This window comes from Oncorhynchus nerka, linkage group LG19 (assembly GCF_034236695.1).
Source record: "Oncorhynchus nerka isolate Pitt River linkage group LG19, Oner_Uvic_2.0, whole genome shotgun sequence".
Lineage (NCBI taxonomy): Eukaryota > Metazoa > Chordata > Actinopteri > Salmoniformes > Salmonidae > Oncorhynchus > Oncorhynchus nerka.
Window position 1 is genome coordinate 47250878 of NC_088414.1, and position 25450 is coordinate 47276327.

At 52.0% G+C, this 25450-nt stretch overlaps 1 protein-coding gene across 1 annotated transcript in view; it reads left to right on the plus strand.

Moving 5' to 3' along the window:
• gbe1a (glucan (1,4-alpha-), branching enzyme 1a) overlaps positions 1 to 25450 on the plus strand; it is a 183974-nt gene that overhangs the window by 136761 nt on the left and 21763 nt on the right. The window contains exons 13-14 of the mRNA XM_065004992.1: positions 10928 to 11115; positions 12342 to 12472. Of these exons, the coding sequence (XP_064861064.1) occupies positions 10928 to 11115; positions 12342 to 12472 (319 nt within the window). The remainder of the gene's footprint in view (positions 1 to 10927; positions 11116 to 12341; positions 12473 to 25450) is intronic.

Genomic DNA, 25450 nt, shown 5'->3' on the forward strand with positions numbered 1-25450 from the left:
TCTCTCTCTCTCCCCCCCGTCTCTCTCTCTCTCCCCCCCGGTCTCTCTCTCTCTCTCTCCCCCCCTCTCTCTCTCTCTCTCCCCCGTCTCTCTCCCCCGTCTGTCTCTCTCTCCCCCCGTCTCTCTCTCTCTCTCTCTCTCTCCCGTCTCTCTCCCCCGTCTCTCTCTCTCTCTCTCCCCCGTCTCTCTCTCTCTCTCCCCCCCCCGTCTCTCTCTCTCTCTCTCCCTCCCCGTCTCTCTCCCCCCGTCTCTCTCTCTCTCTCTCCCCCCGTCTCTGTCTCTCTCTCTCTCCCCCGTCTGTCTCTCTCTCTCTCCCCCGTCTCTCTCCCCCCGTCTCTGTCTCTCTCTCTCTCCCCCTGTCTCTCTCTCTCTCCCCCGTCTGTCTCTCTCTCTCTCTCTCTCTCCCCCCGTCTCTCTCTCTCTCTCTCTCCCCGTCTCTCTCTCTCTCTCTCTCTCTCCCCGTCTCTCTCTCTCTCTCTCTCTCTCCCTCTCCTCTCTCTCTCTTTCTCTCTCTCTCCCCTCTCTCTCTCTCTCTCTCTCTCTCCCCCCCGTCTCTCTCTCTCTCTTCCCATCTCTCACTCCATCACGCACACACAGCAGTGTGGGAGTCACAGAGTTTCTCTCCATTGACTTCTCTCAGGAACCACCGAGCCAATAGCATTGACTTAAACCTCCGATTAAACCTCCACCCACCGCTTATAGACCCATTTCCTGTCTACGTTGCAGCATGTGGAATTGTTTTGAGAAGGTCATGGATCATTTTAACTGTTTGTTTTTGAGTTTTAGATTTTTAGATTTTTAATTCTACAGACAGAAGTCGTCAGATCGGTTTGATCTGATTTCAGACGAGTCCCAAGACTCTCGTGGGGGTCCTAGAGTAGGACACCAACGTGTTCCTGAGAGTTTCGTCTTTCCATAGAGGGGTCTTTCCAAAAAATGATGTTAAACAGTATTATTGTACACAGAGAGTTCATGCAACTTATTATGTGACTTGTTACGCACAATTTTTACTCAACTTATTGAGGCTGGTCTTATTGAGGCTGGTCTTATTGAGGCTGGTCTTATTGAGGCTGGTCTTATTGAGGCTGGTCTTATTGAGGCTGGTCTTATTGAGGCTGGTCTTATTGAGGCTGGTCTTATTGAGGCTGGTCTTATTGAGGCTGGTCTTATTGAGGCTGGTCTTATTGAGGCTGGTCTTATTGAGGCTGGTCTTATTGAGGCTGGTCTTATTGAGGCTGGTCTTATTGAGGCTGGTCTTAACACGGGTTGAATATTTATTTGACTTGAGAATATGTAGCTTTTAATTTGTTTAGATGCAATGGGAGGGGGGGGGCTCTCTGTGCTGTCTCCTGTAGTCCACGATGGGCTCCTTCGTTTTGAGAGAGGGCCACTCCTCACCTCCCCCCAGTAGGCTCATCATTCATCACTCATCTCAACTCTCTCTCTCTCATTATTGTTGGTAGTCATGTCTACCACTGTTGTCGTCAGCAAACTTTCTGATTTTGAGTTGCGTGGCAGAGCTGTCATGGGTGAACAGGGGAGGTCGTGGTCGTACAGGTGGACAGGGGAGGTCGTACAGGTGAACAGTGGAGGTCGTGGTCGTACAGGTGAACAGGGGAGGTCGTACAGGTGAACAGGGGAGGTCGTGGTCGTACAGGTGGACAGGGGAGGTCGTGGTCGTACAGGTGGACAGGGGAGGTCGTGGTCGTACAGGTGGACAGGGGAGGTCGTACAGGTGGACAGGGGAGGTCGTGGTCGTACAGGTGGACAGGGGAGGTCGTACAGGTGGACAGGGGAGGTCGTACAGGTGAACAGGGGAGGTCGTACAGGTGAACAGGGGAGGTCGTACAGGTGAACAGGGGAGGTCGTACAGGTGAACAGGGGAGGTCGTACAGGTGAACAGGGGAGGTCGTACAGGTGAACAGGGGAGGTTGTACAGGTGAACAGGGAGGTCGTACAGGTGAACAGGGAGGTCGTACAGGTGAACAGGGAGGTCGTACAGGTGGACAGGGAGGTCGTACAGGTGGACAGGGAGGTCGTACAGGTGAACAGGGGAGGTCGTACAGGTGAACAGGGAGGTCGTACAGGTGAACAGGGGAGGTCGTACAGGTGGACAGGGGAGGTCGTGGTCGTACAGGTGGACAGGGGAGGTCGTGCAGGTGGACAGGGGAGGTCGTACAGGTGGACAGGGGAGGTCGTACAGGTGAACAGGGGAGGTCGTACAGGTGAACAGGGGAGGTCGTACAGGTGGACAGGGGAGGTCGTACAGGTGAACAGGGGAGGTCGTACAGGTGGACAGGGGAGGTCGTACAGGTGAACAGGGGAGGTCGTACAGGTGGACAGGGGAGGTCGTACAGGTGGACAGGGGAGGTGGTACAGGTGGACAGGGGAGGTCGTACAGGTGAACAGGGGAGGTCGTACAGGTGAACAGGGGAGGTCGTGGTCGTACAGGTGGACAGGGGAGGTCGTGGTCGTACAGGTGGACAGGGGAGGTCGTGGTCGTACAGGTGGACAGGGGAGGTCGTACAGGTGAACAGGGGAGGTCGTGGTCGTACAGGTGGACAGGGGAGGTCGTGGTCGTACAGGTGAACAGGGGAGGTCGTTGTTGTACAGGTGGACAGGGGAGGTCGTACAGGTGGACAGGGGAGGTCGTACAGGTGAACAGGGGAGGTCAGTGGTGGACAGGGAGGTCGTACAGGTGGAAGGAGGTCAGGGGAGGTCGTGGTCGTACAGGTGAACAGGGGAGGTCGTGGGTGAACAGGGAGGTCATGTGAACAGGGAGGTCGTGGTCGTACAGGTGAACAGGGAGGTCGTACAGGTGAACAGGGAGGTCGTACAGGTGAACAGGGGAGGTCGTACAGGTGAACAGGGGAGGTCGTACAGGTGGACAGGGGAGGTTGAGGTCGTACAGGTGGACAGGGGAGGTTGTGGTCGTACAGGTGGACAGGGGAGGTCGTACAGGTGGACAGGGGAGGTCGTGGTCGTACAGGTGGACAGGGGAGGTCGTGGTCGTACAGGTGGACAGGGGAGGTCGTACAGGTGGACAGGGGAGGTCGTACAGGTGAACAGGGGAGGTCGTGGTCGTACAGGTGGACAGGGGAGGTCGTGGTCGTACAGGTGGACAGGGGAGGTCGTTGTCGTACAGGTGGACAGGGGAGGTCGTACAGGTGGACAGGGGAGGTCGTACAGGTGGACAGGGGAGGTCGTACAGGTGAACAGGGGAGGTCGTGGTCGTACAGGTGGACAGGGGAGGTCGTACAGGTGAACAGGGGAGGTCGTGGTCGTACAGGTGAACAGGGGAGGTCGTACAGGTGAACAGGGGAGGTCGTACAGGTGAACAGGGGAGGTCGTGGTCGTACAGGTGAACAGGGGAGGTCGTACAGGTGAACAGGGGAGGTCGTACAGGTGAACAGGGGAGGTCGTACAGGTGAACAGGGGAGGTCGTACAGGTGGACAGGGGAGGTTGAGGTCGTACAGGTGGACAGGGGAGGTCGTACAGGTGGACAGGGGAGGTCGTGGTCGTACAGGTGAACAGGGGAGGTCGTGGTCGTACAGGTGAACAGGGGAGGTCGTGGTCGTACAGGTGGACAGGGGAGGTCGTACAGGTGGACAGGGGAGGTCGTACAGGTGGACAGGGGAGGTCGTACAGGTGGACAGGGGAGGTCGTACAGGTGGACAGGGGAGGTCGTGGTCGTACAGGTGGACAGGGGAGGTCGTACAGGTGGACAGGGGAGGTCGTACAGGTGGACAGGGGAGGTCGTACAGGTGGACAGGGGAGGTCGTGGTCGTACAGGTGGACAGGGGAGGTCGTACAGGTGGACAGGGGAGGTCGTACAGGTGGACAGGGGAGGTCGTGGTCGTACAGGTGGACAGGTTAATGGAAACATAACTGTGTAATCGTGTCTTCACCTGTCTGTATGCCGAATGATAAGACCTCTTCAGTCTAGAATACGACCAGCTGATTTATCCTCACTAAGTAAGATCAAGACCAAGCTTTGTGATTCCACTCCTCCCTAATGCTCTGCCTCTTCTTCTCTCCTCTGTGTGATTCCACTCCTCCCTAATGCTCTGCCTCTTCTTCTCTCCTCTGTGTGATTCCACTCCTCCCTAATGCTCTGCCTCTTCTTCTCTCCTCTGTGTGATTCCACTCCTCCCTAATGCTCTGCCTCTTCTTCTCTCCTCTGTGTGATTCCACTCCTCCCTAATGCTCTGCCTGATCTTCTCTTCTTCTCTCCTCTTTGCTTTCTGTCTTTCACTCGTTGTTGTAGACTTTAGTCTTCAGAACTTTGAAGTGGAATCAGTGGTGTTGAGTCAGAGTAGGGTCTTTATTTATCTCTCTCCTGTCTCTAGTAGGTCCTCTTTCCCCCCCTCTCTCTAGTAGGTCCTCTTTCCCCCCCTCTCTCTCTTGTAGGCCCTCTTTCCCCCCTCTCTCTCTAGTAGGTCCTCTTTCCCCCTCTCTCTAGTAGGTCCTCTTTCCCCCCTCTCTCTCTAGTAGGCCCTCTTTCCCCCTCTCTCTCTTGTAGGCCCTCTTTCCCCCTCTCTCTTGTAGGCCCTCTTTCCCCCTCTCTCTCTTGTAGGCCCTCTTTCCCCCTCTCTCTCTTGTAGGCCCTCTTTCCCCCTCTCTCTCTCTAGTAGGCCCTCTTTCCCCCTCTCTCTAGTAGGCCCTCTTTCCCCCTCTCTCTCTTGTAGGCCCTCTTTCCCCCTCTTTCTCTCTTGTAGGCCCTCTCCCCCCTCTCTCTAGTTGGCCCTCTCCCCCTCTCTCTCTAGTTGGCCCTCTCCCCCTCCCTCTAGTAGGCCCTCTTCCCCCTCCTCCCTCTAGTAGGCCCTCTCCCCCGTCTTCCCTCTAGTAGGCCCTCTTCCCCCTCCTCCCTCTAGTAGGACCCTCTCCCCCTCTTCCCTCTAGTAGGCCCTCTTCCCCCTCCTCCCTCTAGTAGGACCTCTTCCCCCTCTTCCCTCTAGTAGGCCCTCTTCCCCCTCCTCCCTCTAGTAGGACCTCTTCCCCCTCTTCCCTCTAGTGGGCCCTCTTCCCCCTCCTCCCTCTAGTGGGCCCTCTTCCCCCTCCTCCCTCTAGTAGGCCCTCTTTCCCCCCCTCCCTCTCTCCCCCTCTAGTGGGCCCTCCTTCCCCCTCCTCTCTCTAGTAGGCCCTCTTTCCCTCCTCCTCTCTCTAGTAGGCCCTCTTTCCCCTCCTCCCTCTAGTGGGCCCTCTTTCCCTCCCTCCTCTCTCTAGTAGGCCCTCTTTCCCCTCCTCCCTCTAGTAGGCCCTCTTCCCCCTCCTCCCTCTAGTAGGCCCTCTTCCCCCTCCTCCCTCTAGTAGGCCCTCTTCCTCCCCTTTTCTTTAGTAGGCCCTCTTCCCCCTCCTCCCTCTAGTAGGCCCTCTTTCCCCCTCCTCCCTCTAGTAGGCCCTCTTCCCCCTCCTCCCTCTAGTAGGCCCTCTTTTCCCCCTCCTCTCTCTAGTAGGCCCTCTTTCCCCCTCCTCTCTCTAGTAGGCCCTCTTTCCCCCTCCTCTCTCTAGTAGGCCCTCTTTCCCCTCCTCCCTCTAGTAGGCCCTCTTTCCCCTCCTCCCTCTAGTAGGCCCTCTCCCCCCTCTCTCTAGTAGGCCCTCTTCCCCCTCTCTCTAGTAGGCCCTCTTCCCCCTCCCTCTCTCTTGTAGGCCCTCTTTCCCCCTCTCTCTCTTGTAGGCCCTCTTTCCCCCCTCTCTCTCTCTTGTAGGCCCTCTCCCCCTCTCTCTAGTTGGCCCTCTCCCCCCCTCCCTCTAGTAGGCCCTCTTCCCCCTCCTCCCTCTAGTAGGCCCTCTTCCCCCTCTTCCCTCTAGTAGGCCCTCTTCCCCCTCCTCCCTCTAGTAGGACCTCTTCCCCCTCTTCCCTCTAGTAGGCCCTCTTCCCCCTCCTCCCTCTATTAGGACCTCTTCCCCCTCTTCCCTCTAGTGGGCCCTCTTCCACCCTCCTCCCTCTAGTAGGCCCTCTTTCCCCCTCCTCCCTCTAGTAGGCCCTCTTTCCCCCTCCTCCCTCTAGTAGGCCCTCTTCCCCCCTCTCTCTCTCTAGTGGGCCCACCTTCCCCCTCCTCCTCTCTAGTAGGTCCTCATTCCCCCCCCTCTCTCTAGTAGGCCCTCTTTCCCCTCCTCCCTCTAGTAGGCCCTCTTCCCCCTCTTCCCTCTATTAGGCCCTCTTCCCCCTCCTCCCTCTAGTAGGCCCTCTTTCCCCCTTTTCTTTAGTAGGCCCTCTTCCCCCCTCCTCCCTCTAGTAGGCCCTCTTTCCCCCCTCCTCCCTCTAGTAGGCCCTCTTCCCCCCTCTCTAGTAGGCCCTCTTTTCCCCCTCCTCTCTCTAGTGGGCCCTCTTTCCCCCCTCTCCCTCTAGTAGGCCCTCTTTTCCCTCCTCTCTCTAGTAGGCCCTCTTCCCCCTCCTCCCTCTAGTAGGCCCTCTTCCCCCTCCTCCCTCTAGTAGGCCCTCTTCCCCCTCCTCCCTCTAGTAGGCCCTCTTCCCCCTCCTCCCTCTAGTAGGCCCTCCCCCTCTCTCTAGTAGGCCCTCTTTCCCCCTTCCTCCTCTAGTAGGCCCTCTTTCCCCCTCCTCTCTCTAGTAGGCCCTCTCCCCCTCCTCCCTCTAGTAGGCCCTCTTCCCCCTCCTCTCTCTAGTAGGCCCTCTTTCCCCCTCCTCTCTCTAGTAGGCCCTCTTTTCCCCCCCTCTCCCTCTAGTAGGCCCTCTTTCCCCTCCTCTCTCTAGTAGGCCCTCTTTCCCCTCCTCTCTCTAGTAGGCCCTCTTTCCCCCCTCCTCCCTCTAGTAGGCCCTCTTTCCCCTCCTCTCTCTAGTAGGCCCTCTTTCCCCCCCTCCTCTCTCTAGTAGGCCCTCTTTTTCCCCCTCCTCTCTCTAGTAGGCCCTCTTTCCCCTCCTCTCTCTAGTAGGCCCTCTTTCCCCCTCCTCCCTCTAGTAGGCCCTCTTTCCCCTCCTCTCTCTAGTAGGCCCTCTTTCCCCCCTCCTCCCTCTAGTAGGCCCTCTTTCCCCCTCCTCTCTCCCTCTAGTAGGACCTCTTTCTCCCCTCTCCTGTCTCTCTAGTAGGACCTCTTTCTCCCCTCTCTCTCCCTCTAGTAGGCCCTCTTTCCCCCTCCTCTCTCTAGTAGGACCTCTTTTTCCCCCTCCTCTCTCTAGTAGGCCCTCTTTCCCCTCCTCCCTCTAGTAGGCCCTCTCTCCCCCTCCTCCCTCTAGTAGGCCCTCTTTCCTCCCCTCCTGTCTCTAGTAGACCCTCTTTCCCCCTCCTCCCTCTAGTAGCCCCCCTCTCTAGTAGGCCCTCCTTCCCCCTCCTCTCTCTAGTAGGCCCTCTTTCCCCTCCTCCCTCTAGTAGGCCCTCTTCCCCCTCCTCTCTCTAGTAGGCCCTCTTTTCCCCCTCCTCTCTCTAGTAGGCCCTCTTTCCCCCTCCTCTCTCTAGTATGACCTCTTCCCCCCTCCTCTCTCTAGTAGACCCTCTTTCCATTTACATTTACATTTAAGTCATTTAGCAGACTCTCTTATCCAGAGCGACTTACAAATTGGTGCATTCACCTTATGACATCCTTATGACATCCTTTCCCCCCTCCTCTCTCCCTGTAGTAGGACCTCTTTCTCCCCTCTCCTCTCTCCCTGTAGTAGGACCTCTTTCTCCCCTCTCCTGTCTCTCTAGTAGGACCTCTTTCTCCCCTCCTCTCTCCCTCTAGTAGGCCCTCTTTCCCCCCCTCCTCTCTCTAGTAGGCCCTCTTTTCCCCCCTCCTCTCTCTAGTAGGCCCTCTCCCCCTCCTCCCTCTAGTAGGCCCTCTTCCCCCTCCTCTCTCTAGTAGGCCCTCTTTCCCCCCTCCTCTCTCTAGTAGGCCCTCTTTTCCCCCCTCTCCCTCTAGTAGGCCCTCTTTCCCCTCCTCTCTCTAGTAGGCCCTCTTTCCCCTCCTCTCTCTAGTAGGCCCTCTTTCCCCCTCCTCCCTCTAGTAGGCCCTCTTTCCCCTCCTCTCTCTAGTAGGCCCTCTTTCCCCCCTCCTCTCTCTAGTAGGCCCTCTTTTTCCCCCTCCTCTCTCTAGTAGGCCCTCTTTCCCCTCCTCTCTCTAGTAGGCCCTCTTTCCCCCCTCCTCCCTCTAGTAGGCCCTCTTTCCCCTCCTCTCTCTAGTAGGCCCTCTTTCCCCCCTCCTCCCTCTAGTAGGCCCTCTTTCCCCCTCCTCTCTCCCTCTAGTAGGACCTCTTTCTCCCCTCTCCTGTCTCTCTAGTAGGACCTCTTTCTCCCCTCTCTCTCCCTCTAGTAGGCCCTCTTTCCCCCTCCTCTCTCTAGTAGGACCTCTTTTTCCCCCTCCTCTCTCTAGTAGGCCCTCTTTCCCCTCCTCCCTCTAGTAGGCCCTCTCTCCCCCTCCTCCCTCTAGTAGGCCCTCTTTCCTCCCCTCCTGTCTCTAGTAGACCCTCTTTCCCCCTCCTCCCTCTAGTAGCCCCCCTCTCTAGTAGGCCCTCCTTCCCCCTCCTCTCTCTAGTAGGCCCTCTTTCCCCTCCTCCCTCTAGTAGGCCCTCTTCCCCCTCCTCTCTCTAGTAGGCCCTCTTTTCCCCCTCCTCTCTCTAGTAGGCCCTCTTTCCCCCTCCTCTCTCTAGTATGACCTCTTCCCCCTCCTCTCTCTAGTAGACCCTCTTTCCATTTACATTTACATTTAAGTCATTTAGCAGACTCTCTTATCCAGAGCGACTTACAAATTGGTGCATTCACCTTATGACATCCTTATGACATCCTTTCCCCCTCCTCTCTCCCTGTAGTAGGACCTCTTTCTCCCCTCTCCTGTCTCTCTAGTAGGACCTCTTTCTCCCCTCCTCTCTCCCTCTAGTAGGCCCTCTTTCCCCCTCCTCTCTCTAGTAGGCCCTCTTTCCCCCCTCCTCTCTCTAGTAGGCCCTCTTTCCCCCTTCCTCTCTCTAGTAGGCCCTCTTTCCCCCTTCCTCTCTCTAGTAGCCCCCCTAATAGGCCCTCTCCCCCTCCTCTCTCTCCCTCTATAGGCCCTCTTTCCCCCCCTCCTCTCTCCCTCTAATAGGCCCTCTTTCCCCCTCCTCCCCCTCTCCCCTTTTCCCCTCTAGTAGGCCCTCTTTCCCCTCTCCTCTCTCTAGTAGGCCCTCTTTCCCCCTCCTCTCTCTAGTATGACCTCTTCCCCCTCCTCTCTCTAGTAGACCCTCTTTCCCCCTCCTCTCTCCCTCTAGTAGGACCTCTTTCTCCCTCTCCTGTCTCTCTAGTAGGACCTCTTTCTCCCCTCTCTCTCCCTCTAGTAGGACCTCTTTCTCCCCTCCTCTCTCCCTCTAGTAGGCCCTCTTTCCCCCTCCTCTCTCTAGTAGGCCCTCTTTCCCCCTTCCTCTCTCTAGTAGCCCCCTCTCTCTCTAGTAGGCCCTTTCCCCCCTCCTCTCTCTAGTATGACCTCTTTCTCCCCTCTCCTGTCTCTCTAGTAGGCCCTCTTTCCCCCTCCTCTCTCCCTCTAGTAGGCCCTCTTTCCCCCTCCTCTCCCTCTAGTAGGCCCTCTTTCCCCCTCCTCTCTCCCTCTAGTAGGCCCTCTTTCCCCCTCCTCTCTCCCTCTAGTAGGCCCTCTTTCCCCCTCCTCTCTCCCTCTAGTAGGCCCTCTTTCCCCCTCCTCCCTCTAGTAGGCCCTTTTTCACCTCTCCTGTCTCTCTAGTATGCCCTCTTTCCCCCTCTCCTCTCTCTAGTAGGCCCTCTTTCCCCCTCCTCTCTCTAGTATGACCTCTTTCTCCCCTCTCCTGTCTCTCTAGTATGACCTCTTCCCCCTCCTCTCTCTAGTAGACCCTCTTTCCCCCTCCTCTCTCCCTCTAGTAGGACCTCTTTCTCCCCTCTCCTGTCTCTCTAGTAGGACCTCTTTCTCCCCTCTCCTGTCTCTCTAGTATGACCTCTTCCCCCTCCTCTCTCTAGTAGACCCTCTTTCCCCCTCCTCTCTCCCTCTAGTAGGACCTCTTTCTCCCCTCTCTCTCCCTCTAGTAGGACCTCTTTCTCCCCTCCTCTCTCCCTCTAGTAGGCCCTCTTTCCCCCTCCTCCTCTCTCTAGTAGGCCCTCTTTCCCCCTTCCTCTCTCTAGTAGCCCCCTCTCTCTCTAGTAGCCCCCTCCTCTCTCTAGTATGACCTCTTTCTCCCCTCTCCTGTCTCTCTAGTAGGCCCTCTTTCCCCCTCCTCTCTCCCTCTAGTAGGCCCTCTTTCCCCCTCCTCTCCCTCTAGTAGGCCCTCTTTCCCCCTCCTCTCTCCCTCTAGTAGGCCCTCTTTCCCCCTCCTCTCTCCCTCTAGTAGGCCCTCTTTCCCCCTCCTCTCTCCCTCTAGTAGGCCCTCTTTCCCCCTCCTCCCTCCTCCCTCTAGTAGGCCCTCTTTCCCCCTCCTCTCTCCCTCTAGTAGGCCCTCTTTCCCCCTCCTCTCTCCCTCTAGTAGGCCCTCTTTCCCCCTCCTCTCTCCCCTCTAGTAGGCCCTCTTTCCCCCTCCTCTCTCCCCTCTAGTAGGCCCTCTTTCCCCCCCTCCCTCCTCCCTCTAGTAGGCCCTCTTTCCCCCTCCTCTCTCCCTCTAGTAGGCCCTCTTTCCCCCTCCTCCTCCCTCTAGTAGGCCCTCTTCCCCCTCCTCTCTCCCCTCTAGTAGGCCCTCTTTCCCCCTCCCTCCTCCCTCTAGTAGGCCCTCTTTCTCCCCTCTCCTGTCTCTTTCCCTCTCTGACCTGTGTTCTTTCTGTTTGAGCGTCTCCCCCCGTAAAGACCTGTGTTCTTTCTGTTTGAGCGTCTCCCCCCGTAAAGACCTGTGTTCTTTCTGTTTGAGCGTCTCTCCCTGTAAAGACCTGTGTTCTCTCTGTTTTTGTCTCTCCCTGTAAAGACCTGTGTTCTTTCTGTTTTTGTCTCTCCCTGTAAAGACCTGTGTTCTCTCTGTTTTTGTCTCCCCCCGTAAAGACCTGTGTTCTTTCTGTTTTTGTCTCCCCGTAGGTAATGAGTTTGGCCACCCAGATTGGCTGGACTTCCCCAGGAAGGGTAATGGCGAGAGTTACCAGTATGCCCGTCGTCAGTACGACCTGTTAGACCCTGACAACAACCTACGCTATACACAGCTTTACGCTTTTGACAGAGACATGAACCTCACGGAGGACAAATATGGATGGCTGGCCTCCCAGAAGGTAGGAGACAAGCAGAACATTTCATTTGTTTTAAGACACTGCAATCATCAACGTCATTTCTTGGGGTGGTCTCGGCTATCTTAAATTATAAACTGTGTTGTTAGTGCCCTGAATGCTGATTGGCTGACAGCTATGGTATATCAGACCGTATACCACGGGTATGAAAAAAAAAGAGTTATATTTACTGCTCTAATTGCATTGATAAATAGTTTATAATAACGCACATCGTGGGTTTGTGGTATACGGCCAATATACTACGGCTAAGGGCTGCGTCCAGGCACTCCGCGTTGCATCGTGCCTAAGGATAAATCCCCCCCGTGCCTTTATTGCTTTAATATCTGAGTATTATTACATGTATACTTAAATATCTGAGTATCATTTATACTTTACTCATGACTTCTCAATGTTCAAATTCACGTACAAGGAGGCTCTCGTTTCACATCCCATCTCTCCTCCCCAGTTGATAAAGACTAGCACCTTGCTGCTATAGAATAAGGCTCTCGTTTCACATCCCATCTAACACCTTGCTGCTATAGAATAAGGCTCTCGTTTCACATCCCATCTCTCCTCCCCAGTTGATAAAGACTAGCACCTTGCTGCTATAGAATAAGGCTCCTGTTCCTCCCTTTCTCATTAATCCCTGGAGGAAGTATTTAGGCTCAGTGATGTCCAGACTGTAGAGGCCACTTTTGACTCCAGCAGTTTTTCCTCCGTTTTGTGCCGATGGGTTTATTTTCAGCAAACTTAATTAACATGTGTAAATATTTTCATGAACATAAGATTCAACAACTGAGACATAAACTGAGCAAGTTCCACAGACATGTGACGAATGAAATTGAATAATGTGTCCCTGAACAAAAGGGGGGGTCAAAATCAGAAGTAACAGTCAGTATCTGGTGTGGCCACCAGCTGCATTAAGTACTGCAGTGCATCTCCTCCTCATGGACTGCACCAGATTTGCCAGTTCTTGCTGTGAGATGTTACCCCACTCTTCCACCAAGGCACCTGAGTGTTCCTGGACATTTCTGGGGGGAATGGCCCTAGCTCTCACCCTCCGATCCAACAGGTCCCTGACGTGCTCAATGGGATTGAGATCCGGGCTCATCGCTTGGCCATGGCAGAACACTGACATTCCTGTCTTGCAGGAAATCACATAATAGCTATCACAATTATATATTATCTTTCCTCTCATTCTTCCACCCTCCTCTTCTTCCTCTGTCCTTCAGGTGTTGATGACCACAGCGGACGAGAAGGATAAAGTGATCGTGTTTGAAAGAGCCAACGTTATGTTTGTTTTCAACTTCCACCCCAGTAACAGCTACAGTGACTACCGCATAGCAGCCGGCCCTAACGGGAAGTATCCTTCATTACCGAGGGGTGCTGGGACATGTGTATACACACACACACACACACACACACTGGGACACACACACACTGGGACACACACACATACACACACACACTGGGACACACACACACACACACACACTGGGACACACACACACACACTGGGACACACACACACACACGCACACACACTGGGACACCACACACACACACTGGGACACACACACACACACGCACACACACTGGGACACCACACACACACACTGGGACACACACACACACACACTGGGACACACACACACACACTGGGACACACACACACACACGCACACACACTGGGACACACGCACACACACTGGGACACACACACACACACTGGGACACACACACACACACACACACACACACACACACACACTGGGACACACACACACACACTGGGACACACACACACACACACACACACACTGGGACACCACACACACACACTGGGACACCACACACACACACTGGGACACCACACACACACACTGGGACACCACACACACACACTGGGACACCACACACACACACACACTGGGACACCACACACACACACTGGGACACCACACACACACACACACTGGGACACCACACACACACACACACTGGGACACCACACACACACACTGGGACACCACACACACACACTGGGACACCACACACACACACACACACTGGGACACCACGCACACACACACACTGGGACACACACACACACACACACACTGGGACACACGCACACACACTGGGACATGTGACCGACCGGCTCGATTCGTCTTATGAAGCAACAATGGTGTTTTTACATGGGATAAAGTAGAGACTCAGAGCTAGAAAATGGTGTGTTATACACTACATTTGAGGAACAATGGGAAAGTCATTCTGCTTTCAAATTTGATAAACTTATAACCTCACTTTTGAGAAAATGACCCTTGAATATTTTGGAGAGATCTTTTTTCTCTCCCCCCATTCAGCATCGTTCACGCCCTCTTAAGCCTTAGCCCCACCCATTCAGCATCGTTCACACCCTCTTAAGCCTTTAGCCCCGCCCATTCAGCATCGTTCAAACCCTCTTAAGCCTTTAGCCCCACCCATTCAGCATCGTTCAAACCCTCTTAAGCCTTTAGCCCCGCCCATTCAGCATCGTTCACACCCTCTTAAGCCTTAGCCCCACCCATTCAGCATAGTTCACACCCTCTTAAGCCTTTAGCCCCGCCCATTCAGCATCGTTCACACCCTCTTAAGCCTTAGCCCCACCCATTCAGCATAGTTCACACCCTCTTAAGCCTTTAGCCCCGCCCATTCAGCATCGTTCACACCCTCTTAAGCCTTTAGCCCCGCCCATCTCTTTACATGTGAGGCCATGTGCTAAACCGAGTGAGTACGGTAGTGTAGTAAACAACCAAAGGTTTCAAGACTAAATTCTGGTTTATACCACGTCGATCAACAGCTGTCGCAGTGACATCATCAACATTCTATTGTCATCAATCTTGTCGTTATGAAAAACTATGAAAACACAAACTACAGTCTGTATGACATCACTAACTACAGTCTGTATGACATCACAAACTACAGTCTGTATGACATCACAAACTACAGTCTGTATGACATCACTAACTACAGTCTATATGACATCACCAACTACAGTCTGTATGACATCACCAACTACAGTCTGTATGACATCACCAACTACAGTCTGTATGACATCACCAACTACAGTCTGTATGACATCACCAACTACAGTCCGTATGACATGACAAACTACAGTCTGTATGACATCACCAACTACAGTCTGTATGACATCACCAACTACAGTCTGTATGACATCACCAACTACAGTCTGTATGACATCACCAACTACAGTCTGTATGACATCACCAACTACAGCCTGTTTGACATCACAAACTACAGTCTGTATGACATCACCAACTACAGTCTATATGACATCACCAACTACAGTCTGTATGACATCACCAACTACAGTCTGTATGACATCAGCGTCCTGGTGTTTCCAAATAGCATAACTGCTGTATTTTAACACCAATAATGCCAATCCAACATAGGTGGGAACTCCTTCAAGAACTGTTGGAAAAGCATTCCGGGTTGAACTGGTTGACAGAATGCCAAGAGTGTCATCAAGGCAAAAAGGTGGCTCCTTTTGAAGAATGTAAAATATATTTTGCTTAACATTTTATTTTGGGGGGGGTTAGTTGATGATTAGTTAGTTTTTATGCCTTCACTTTAATACACTGTTGCTGTTAGCAACAGCATTAGCTGAGCTGGGATCTCTACATCTCACTTCATCAGTAGTTCTACTGTTAGCAGCAGCATTATAGGGGAGAGAGAGAGGGGGGAGTGGGGAGGGAGAGATGGGGGAGTGGGGGAGGGAGAGATGGGGGAGTGGGGGAGGGAGAGAGAGATGGGGGTGTGGGGGAGGGAGAGAGAGATGGGGAGTAGGGGGAGGGAGAGAGGTGAGGGAGGGAGAGATGGGGGAGTGGGGGAGGGAGAGATGGGGAGTGGGGGAGGGAGAGAGATGGGGGAGTAGGGGGAGGGAGAGGGTGGGGGAGTGGGGGAGGGAGAGAGAGGTGGGGGAGGGAGGGAGATGGGGAGTGGGGGAGAGAGAGAGAGATGGGGGAGTGGGGAGGAGGGAGAGATGGGGATGGGGGAGAGAGATGGGGAGAGGGAGAGAGGTGGGGAGTAGGGGGAGGGAGAGGTGGGGGAGGGAGAGAGAGATGGGGGAGTGGGGGGAGGGAGAGAGGTGGGGGAGTGGGGGGAGGGAGAGATGGGGGAGTGGGGGAGGGAGAGATGGGGGAGGGAGAGACGGGGGAGTAGGGGGAGGGAGGGAGAGATCTGATGGATAGAAAATACTTCTTTGGCTTTCTGCTCCCTACTACTCCTCTCCTCCGTTTCTTCTGTTGTTCTTTACTATCGTCCTCTGAAAGCCCCTAAGCTCCAGGAGAGCGTAAACACTGGGTTATAACGTCCTCTGAAAGCCCCTAAGCTCCAGGAGAGCATAAACACTGGGTTATAACGTCCTCTGAAAGCCCCTAAGCTCCAGGAGAGCATAAACACTGGGTTATAACGTCCTCTGAAAGCCCCTAAGCTCCAGGAGAGCATAAACACTGGGTTTTTAACGTCCTCTCTCTTCCCCCATCTTTCTCCTCTTTTCTCTCCTCCACCTCAGTGAGGTGGCTAGAGAAGATACTTCACAGTGAGGTGACTAGAGAAGATACTTCTCATTGACACAGTGAGGTGACTAGAGAAGATGCTTCTCATTGACACAGTGAGGTGGCTAGAGAAGATGCTTCTCATTGAGGTGACTAGAGAAGATGCTTCTTATTGACACAGTGAGGTGACTAGAGAAGATGCTTCTCATAGACACAGTGAGGTGACTAGAGAAGATGCTTCTCATTGAGGTGGCTAGAGAAGATACTTCTCATTGACACAGTGAGGTGACTAGAGAAGATGCTTCTTATTGACACAGTGAGGTGACTAGAGAAGATGCTTCTCATTGACACAGTGAGGTGACTAGAGAAGATGCTTCTCATTGAGGTGGCTATACTTCTCATTGACACAGTGAGGTGACTACTGAAGATAGGATGCGCCCTAGGATGCTACCATTCCAACAAGTTAGTTTGTCACATTTCTAGCCTCCTAGAGCTGCCCCGGTCAACTGTAAGTGCTGTTACTGTAAAGTGGAAACACCGGCTCAGCCACGAAGCGGTAGGCCACAGAAGCTCACAGAACGGGACCGTGAGTGCTGTGAAGTGCGTGGCATGGAAAAATGGTCTGTCCTCGGTTGCAACACTCAATACAGAGTTCCAAACTGCCTCTGTCCTCGGTTGCAACACTCAATACCGAGTTCCAAACTGCCTCTGTCCTCGGTTGCAACACTCAATACCGAGTTCCAAACTGCCTCTGTCCTCGGTTGCAACACTCAATACCGAGTTCCAAACTGCCTCTGTCCTCGGTTGCAACACTCAATACCGAGTTCCAAACTGCCTCTGTCCTCGGTTGCAACACTCAATACCGAGTTCCAAACTGCCTCTGTCCTCGGTTGCAACACTCAATACCGAGTTCCAAACTGCCTCTGTCCTCGGTTGCAACACTCAATACCGAGTTCCAAACTGCCTCTGTCCTCGGTTGCAACACTCAATACCGAGTTCCAAACTGCCTCTGTCCTCGGTTGCAACACTCAATACCGAGTTCCAAACTGCCTCTGTCCTCGGTTGCAACACTCAATACCGAGTTCCAAACTGCCTCTGGAAGTAATGTCAACACAATAACTGTTAGTCGTGAGCTTCATGAAATGGGTTTCCATGGCCGAGCAGCTGCACACAAGCCTAAGATCACCATACACAATGCCAAGCGTCAGCTGGAGTGGTGTAAAGCTCGCCGCCATTGGACTCTGGAGCAGTGGAAACACGTTCTCTGGAGTGATGAATCACGCTTCACTATCTGGCAGTCTGACGGACGAATCTGGGTTTGGTGGATGCCAGTAGAACGCCACCTGCCAGAATGCATAGCGCCAACTGTAAAGTTTGGTGGAGGAGGAATAACGATCTGGGGCTATTTTTAATGGTTCAGGCCCCTTGGTTCCAGTGAAGGAAAATCTTAACCCTACAACATACAATGACATTCTCGACGATTCTGTGCTTTCAACTTTGTGGCAACAGTTTGGGGAAGGTCCTTTCCTGTTTCAGCATGACAATGCCCCTGTGCACAAAGCGAGGTCCATACAGAAATGGTTTGTCGAGATCGGCGTGGAAGAACTTGACTGGCCTGCACAGAGCCCTGACCTCAACACCATCGGACACCTTTGGGATGAATTGGAAGGCCGACTGCGAGCCAACATCAGTGTCCGACCTCACTAATGCTGTTGTAGCTGAATGGAAGCAAGTCCCCACAGCAATGTTCCAACATCTAGTGGAAAGCCTTCCCTGAAGAGTGTAGGCTGTTATAGCAGCAATGTTCCAACATCTAGTGGAAAGCCTTCCCAGAAGAGTGTAGGCTGTTATAGCAGCAATGTTCCAACATCTAGTGGAAAGCCTTCCCAGAAAAGAGGAGGCTGTTATAGCAGCAATGTTCCAACATCTAGTGGAAAGCCTTCCCAGAAGAGTGGAGGCTGTTATAGCAGCAATGTTCCAACATCTAGTGGAAAGCCTTCCCAGAAGAGTGGAGGATGTTATAGCAGCAATGTTCCAACATCTAGTGGAAAGCCTTCCCAGAAGAGTGGAGGCTGTTATAGCAGCAATGTTCCAACATCTAGTGGAAAGCCTTCCCAGAAGAGTGGAGGCTGTTATAGCAGCAATGTTCCAACATCTAGTGGAAAGCCTTCCCAGAAGAGTGGAGGCTGTTATAGCAGCAATGTTCCAACATCTAGTGGAAAGCCTTCCCAGAAGAGTGGAGGCTGTTATAGCAGTGAAGGGGGGGACCAACTCCATATTAAATACCCATGATTTTGGAATGAGATGTTCGACGAGCAGGTGTCCACATACTTTTGGTTATGTAGTGTAGGTATCTATGGATGGATGGAGGAGGGAGGGAGGATCAATCAAATCCCCTGCTGGTGTTTATCGAGACTATTGGTCTCCAGGGGCAACCACTAGGCCAAGGAGCTTTTAGCCAATCGGACTAGACACACACGCGTGCTCACCCACACACACATACCGGGTGGGTCAGTGTAGGAACGTGCCTGGCTCTCGCCTGTGTGTGTTACAGGACTGTAGTAACATGCTACTAACTGCCCATCAGCTGAACTGGTCATTCTAACAGCTCTGTTCAGTAGTCCTGGTTTATCACACACTGTGGTGTCACACACAGACTTCACTAAATCTATTCTCCAAAACTGTCTTCCTGCTGTTTTACCCAGGCTCATATTTACTTTATATTTCCTTTCATCCCGCCGTCTCACAGCAACTCTCGCTCTCTGTCACACACACACACACGCACAGACACGCACACCCTGAGGAGCGAGGAGGTAGGTACTGTAAACTGATAGAGATGTGTAATGGTGTAGATCACAGCGGACGGACGGACGGACGTCTAGACGGACATACAGACTTGACGGATTGACATCTAGATAGATAGACCTCTTCTCTGTCTGTCTGTCTATGAGAGAAGAAATACACAGGAGGATCTACCAAGCATCTACACACACCTGTGTCGTCCCCTAGGGAGATGAGTGGTTGCATGGAGAGAGGAGGGGGAGAGAGGAGAGAGGGAGGAAGGAAGAGGAGAGAGGGAGGAAGAGGCGATGGGGGGGAGGGAGGAAGGAAGAGGCGAGAGGTGGAGGGATAGGGGAGTGGGGGGGATAGGGAGGGATGGTAAAGGGAAACAGTGAGACGTTAGCTAGGGAGACAGAGGGAAATGGTGTCATGTTAACTAGGGAGAGAGAGGGAAACGGTGTCATGTTAACTAGGGAGAGAGAGGGAAACGGTGTCATGTTAACTAGGGAGAGAGAGGGAAACGGTGTCATGTTAACTAGGGAGAGAGAGGGAAACGGTGTCATGTTAACTAGGGAGAGAGAGGGAAACGGTGTCATGTTAACTAGGGAGAGAGAGGGAAACGGTGTCATGTTGACTAGGGAGAGAGAGGGAAACGGTGTCATGTTAACTAGGGAGAGAGAGGGAAACGGTGTCATGTTAACTAGGGAGAGAGGGAAACGGTGTCATGTTAACTAAGGAGAGAGAGGGAAACGGTGTCATGTTAACTAGGGAGAGAGAGTGAAACGGTGTAATGTTAACTAGGGAGAGAGGGAAACGGTGTCATGTTAACTAGGGAGAGAGGGAAACGGTGTCATGTTAACTAGGGAGAGAGGGAAACGGTGTCATGTTAACTAGGGAGAGAGGGAAACGGTGTCATGTTAACTAGGGAGAGAGAGGGAAACGGTGTCATGTTAACCAGGTAGAGAGGGAAACGGTGTCATCTTAACTAGGGAGAGAGAGTGAAACGGTGTAATGTTAACTAGGGAGAGAGAGGGAAACGGTGTCATGTTAACTAAGGAGAGAGAGGGAAACGGTGTCATGTTAATCAGGGAGAGAGAGGGAAACGGTGTCATGTTAACTAAGGAGAGAGAGGGAAACGGTGTCATGTTAACTAGGGAGAGAGGGAAACGGTGTCATGTTAACTAGGGAGAGAGGGAAACGGTGTCATGTTAACTAGGGAGAGAGGGAAACGGTGTCATGTTAACCAGGGAGAGAGAGGGAAACGGTGTCATGTTAACTAAGGAGAGAGAGGGAAACGGTGTCATGTTAACCAGGTAGAGAGGGAAACGGTGTCATGTTAACTAGGGAGAGAGAGGGAAACGGTGTCATGTTAACTAGGGAGAGAGAGGGAAACTGTGTCATGTTAACTAAGGAGAGAGGGAAACGGTGTCATGTTAACTAAGGAGAGAGAGTGAAACGGTGTCATGTTAACTAGGGAGAGAGAGGGAAACGGTGTCATATTAACTAGGGAGAGAGAGGGAAACGGTGTCATGTTAACTAGGGAGAGAGAGGGAAACGGTGTCATGTTAACTAGGGAGAGAGGGAAACGGTGTCATGTTAACCAGGTAGAGAGGGAAACGGTGTCATGTTAACTAGGGAGAGAGAGGGAAACGGTGTCATGTTAACTAAGGAGAGAGGGAAACGGTGTCATGTTAACTAGGGAGAGAGAGGGAAACGGTGTCATGTTAACTAGGGAGAGAGAGGGAAACGGTGTCATGTTAACTAGGGAGAGAGAGGGAAACGGTGTCATGTTGACTAAGGAGAGAGAGGGAAACGGTGTCATGTTGACTAAGGAGAGAGAGGGAAACGGTGTCATGTTAACTAAGGAGAGAGGGAAACGGTGTCATGTTAACTAAGGAGAGAGGGAAACGGTGTCATGTTAACTAGGGAGAGAGAGGAAACGGTGTCATGTTAACTAAGGAGAGAGGGAAACGGTGTCATGTTAACTAAGGAGAGAGGGAAACGGTGTCATGTTAACTAGGGAGAGAGAGTGAAACGGTGTCATGTTAACTAAGGAGAGAGGGAAAAGGTGTCATGTTAACTAAGGAGAGAGGGAAAGAGAGAGGGAAACGGTATCATGTTAACTAAGGAGAGAGGGAAACGGTGTCATGTTAACTAAGGAGAGAGGGAAACGGTGTCATGTTAACTAAGGAGAGAGGGAAACGGTGTCATGTTAACTAGGGAGAGAGAGTGAAACGGTGTCATGTTAACTAGGGAGAGAGAGGGAAACGGTGTCATGTTAACTAGGGAGAGAGGGAAACGGTGTCATGTTAACTAGGGAGAGAGGGAAACGGTGTCATGTTAACTAGGGAGAGAGAGGGAAACGGTGTCATGTTAACTAGGGAGAGAGAGGGAAACGGTGTCATGTTAACTAAGGAGAGAGGGAAACGGTGTCATGTTAACCAGGTAGAGAGGGAAACGGTGTCATGTTAACTAGGGAGAGAGAGGGAAACGGTGTCATGTTAACTAAGGAGAGAGGGAAACGGTGTCATGTTAACTAGGGAGAGAGAGGGAAACGGTGTCATGTTAACTAGGGAGAGAGGGAAACGGTGTCATGTTAACTAGGGAGAGAGAGGGAAACGGTGTCATGTTAACTAGGGAGAGAGAGGGAAACGGTGTCATGTTGACTAAGGAGAGAGAGGGAAACGGTGTCATGTTAACTAAGGAGAGAGGGAAACGGTGTCATGTTAACTAGGGAGAGAGAGGGAAACGGTGCCATGTTAACTAGGGAGAGAGAGGGAAACGGTGTCATGTTAACTAGGGAGAGAGAGGAGAAACGGTGTCATGTTAACTAGGGAGAGAGAGGGGAACGGTGTCATGTTAACTAGGGAGAGAGAGGGAAACGGTGTCATGTTAACTAGGGAGAGAGAGGGAAACGGTGTCATGTTAACTAGGGAGAGAGAGGGAAACGGTGTCATGTTGACTAGGGAGAGAGAGGGAAACGGTGTCATGTTAACTAGGGAGAGAGAGGGAAATGGTGTCATGTTAACTAGGGAGAGAGGGAAACGGTGTCATGTTAACTAAGGAGAGAGAGGGAAACGGTGTCATGTTAACTAGGGAGAGAGAGTGAAACGGTGTAATGTTAACTAGGGAGAGAGGGAAACGGTGTCATGTTAACTAGGGAGAGAGGGAAACGGTGTCATGTTAACTAGGGAGAGAGGGAAACGGTGTCATGTTAACTAGGGAGAGAGGGAAACGGTGTCATGTTAACTAGGGAGAGAGAGGGAAACGGTGTCATGTTAACCAGGTAGAGAGGGAAACGGTGTCATCTTAACTAGGGAGAGAGAGTGAAACGGTGTAATGTTAACTAGGGAGAGAGAGGGAAACGGTGTCATGTTAACTAAGGAGAGAGAGGGAAACGGTGTCATGTTAACCAGGGAGAGAGAGGGAAACGGTGTCATGTTAACTAAGGAGAGAGAGGGAAACGGTGTCATGTTAACTAGGGAGAGAGGGAAACGGTGTCATGTTAACTAGGGAGAGAGGGAAACGGTGTCATGTTAACTAGTGAGAGAGGGAAACGGTGTCATGTTAACCAGGGAGAGAGAGGGAAACGGTGTCATGTTAACTAAGGAGAGAGAGGGAAACGGTGTCATGTTAACCAGGTAGAGAGGGAAACGGTGTCATGTTAACTAGGGAGAGAGAGGGAAACGGTGTCATGTTAACTAGGGAGAGAGAGGGAAACTGTGTCATGTTAACTAAGGAGAGAGGGAAACGGTGTCATGTTAACTAAGGAGAGAGAGTGAAACGGTGTCATGTTAACTAGGGAGAGAGAGGGAAACGGTGTCATATTAACTAGGGAGAGAGAGGGAAACGGTGTCATGTTAACTAGGGAGAGAGAGGGAAACGGTGTCATGTTAACTAGGGAGAGAGGGAAACGGTGTCATGTTAACTAAGGAGAGAGGGAAACGGTGTCATGTTAACCAGGTAGAGAGGGAAACGGTGTCATGTTAACTAGGGAGAGAGAGGGAAACGGTGTCATGTTAACTAAGGAGAGAGGGAAACGGTGTCATGTTAACTAGGGAGAGAGAGGGAAACGGTGTCATGTTAACTAGGGAGAGAGAGGGAAACGGTGTCATGTTAACTAGGGAGAGAGGGAAACGGTGTCATGTTAACTAGGGAGAGAGAGGGAAACGGTGTCATGTTAACTAGGGAGAGAGAGGGAAACGGTGTCATGTTGACTAAGGAGAGAGAGGGAAACGGTGTCATGTTGACTAAGGAGAGAGAGGGAAACGGTGTCATGTTAACTAAGGAGAGAGGGAAACGGTGTCATGTTAACTAAGGAGAGAGGGAAACGGTGTCATGTTAACTAGGGAGAGAGAGTGAAACGGTGTCATGTTAACTAAGGAGAGAGAGGGAAACGGTGTCATGTTAACCAGGTAGAGAGGGAAACGGTGTCATGTTAACTAGGGAGAGAGAGGGAAACGGTGTCATGTTAACTAGGGAGAGAGAGGGAAACTGTGTCATGTTAACTAAGGAGAGAGGGAAACGGTGTCATGTTAACTAAGGAGAGAGAGTGAAACGGTGTCATGTTAACTAGGGAGAGAGAGGGAAACGGTGTCATATTAACTAGGGAGAGAGAGGGAAACGGTGTCATGTTAACTAGGGAGAGAGGGAAACGGTGTCATGTTAACTAAGGAGAGAGGGAAACGGTGTCATGTTAACTAAGGAGAGAGGGAAACGGTGTCATGTTAACTAAGGAGAGAGGGAAACGGTGTCATGTTAACTAGGGAGAGAGAGTGAAACGGTGTCATGTTAACTAAGGAGAGAGAGGGAAACGGTGTCATGTTAACCAGGTAGAGAGGGAAACGGTGTCATGTTAACTAGGGAGAGAGAGGGAAACGGTGTCATGTTAACTAGGGAGAGAGAGGGAAACTGTGTCATGTTAACTAAGGAGAGAGGGAAACGGTGTCATGTTAACTAAGGAGAGAGAGTGAAACGGTGTCATGTTAACTAGGGAGAGAGAGGGAAACGGTGTCATATTAACTAGGGAGAGAGAGGGAAACGGTGTCATGTTAACTAGGGAGAGAGGGAAACGGTGTCATGTTAACTAAGGAGAGAGGGAAACGGTGTCATGTTAACCAGGTAGAGAGGGAAACGGTGTCATGTTAACTAGGGAGAGAGAGGGAAACGGTGTCATGTTAACTAAGGAGAGAGGGAAACGGTGTCATGTTAACTAGGGAGAGAGAGGGAAACGGTGTCATGTTAACTAGGGAGAGAGAGGGAAACGGTGTCATGTTAACTAGGGAGAGAGGGAAACGGTGTCATGTTAACTAGGGAGAGAGAGGGAAACGGTGTCATGTTAACTAGGGAGAGAGAGGGAAACGGTGTCATGTTGACTAAGGAGAGAGAGGGAAACGGTGTCATGTTGACTAAGGAGAGAGAGGGAAACGGTGTCATGTTAACTAAGGAGAGAGGGAAACGGTGTCATGTTAACTAAGGAGAGAGGGAAACGGTGTCATGTTAACTAGGGAGAGAGAGTGAAACGGTGTCATGTTAACTAAGGAGAGAGGGAAACGGTGTCATGTTAACTAAGGAGAGAGGGAAACGGTGTCATGTTAACTAGGGAGAGAGAGTGAAACGGTGTCATGTTAACTAAGGAGAGAGGGAAAAGGTGTCATGTTAACTAAGGAGAGAGGGAAACGGTATCATGTTAACTAAGGAGAGAGGGAAACGGTGTCATGTTAACTAAGGAGAGAGGGAAACGGTGTCATGTTAACTAGGGAGAGAGAGTGAAACGGTGTCATGTTAACTAGGGAGAGAGAGGGAAACGGTGTCATGTTAACTAGGGAGAGAGAGGGAAACGGTGTCATGTTAACTAGGGAGAGAGGGAAACGGTGTCATGTTAACTAGGGAGAGAGGGAAACGGTGTCATGTTAACTAGGGAGAGAGAGGGAAACGGTGTCATGTTAACTAGGGAGAGAGAGGGAAACTGTCATGTTAACTAAGGAGAGAGGGAAACGGTGTCATGTTAACTAAGGAGAGAGAGTGAAACGGTGTCATGTTAACTAGGGAGAGAGAGGGAAACGGTGTCATGTTGACTAGGGAGAGAGAGGGAAACGGTGTCATGTTAACTAGGGAGAGAGAGGGAAACGGTGTCATGTTAACTAAGGAGAGAGAGGGAAACGGTGTCATGTTAACCAGGGAGAGAGAGGGAAACGGTGTCATGTTAACTAAGGAGAGAGAGGGAAACGGTGTCATGTTAACTAGGGAGAGAGGGAAACGGTGTCATGTTAACTAGGGAGAGAGGGAAACGGTGTCATGTTAACTAGGGAGAGAGGGAAACGGTGTCATGTTAACCAGGGAGAGAGAGGGAAACGGTGTCATGTTAACTAAGGAGAGAGGGAAACGGTGTCATGTTAACTAAGGAGAGAGGGAAACGGTGTCATGTTAACTAAGGAGAGAGAGTGAAACGGTGTCATGTTAACTAGGGAGAGAGAGGGAAACGGTGTCATATTAACTAGGGAGAGAGAGGGAAACGGTGTCATGTTATCTAGGGAGAGAGAGGGAAACGGTGTCATGTTAACTAGGGAGAGAGGGAAACGGTGTCATGTTAACTAAGGAGAGAGGGAAACGGTGTCATGTTAACCAGGTAGAGAGAGGGAAACGGTGTCATATTAACTAGGGAGAGAGAGGGAAACGGTGTCATATTAACTAGGGAGAGAGAGGGAAACGGTGTCATGTTATCTAGGGAGAGAGAGGGAAACGGTGTCATGTTAACTAGGGAGAGAGGGAAACGGTGTCATGTTAACTAAGGAGAGAGGGAAACGGTGTCATGTTAACCAGGTAGAGAGGGAAACGGTGTCATGTTAACTAGGGAGAGAGAGGGAAACGGTGTCATGTTAACTAAGGAGAGAGGGAAACGGTGTCATGTTAACTAGGGAGAGAGAGGGAAACGGTGTCATGTTAACTAGGGAGAGAGAGGGAAACGGTGTCATGTTAACTAGGGAGAGAGGGAAACGGTG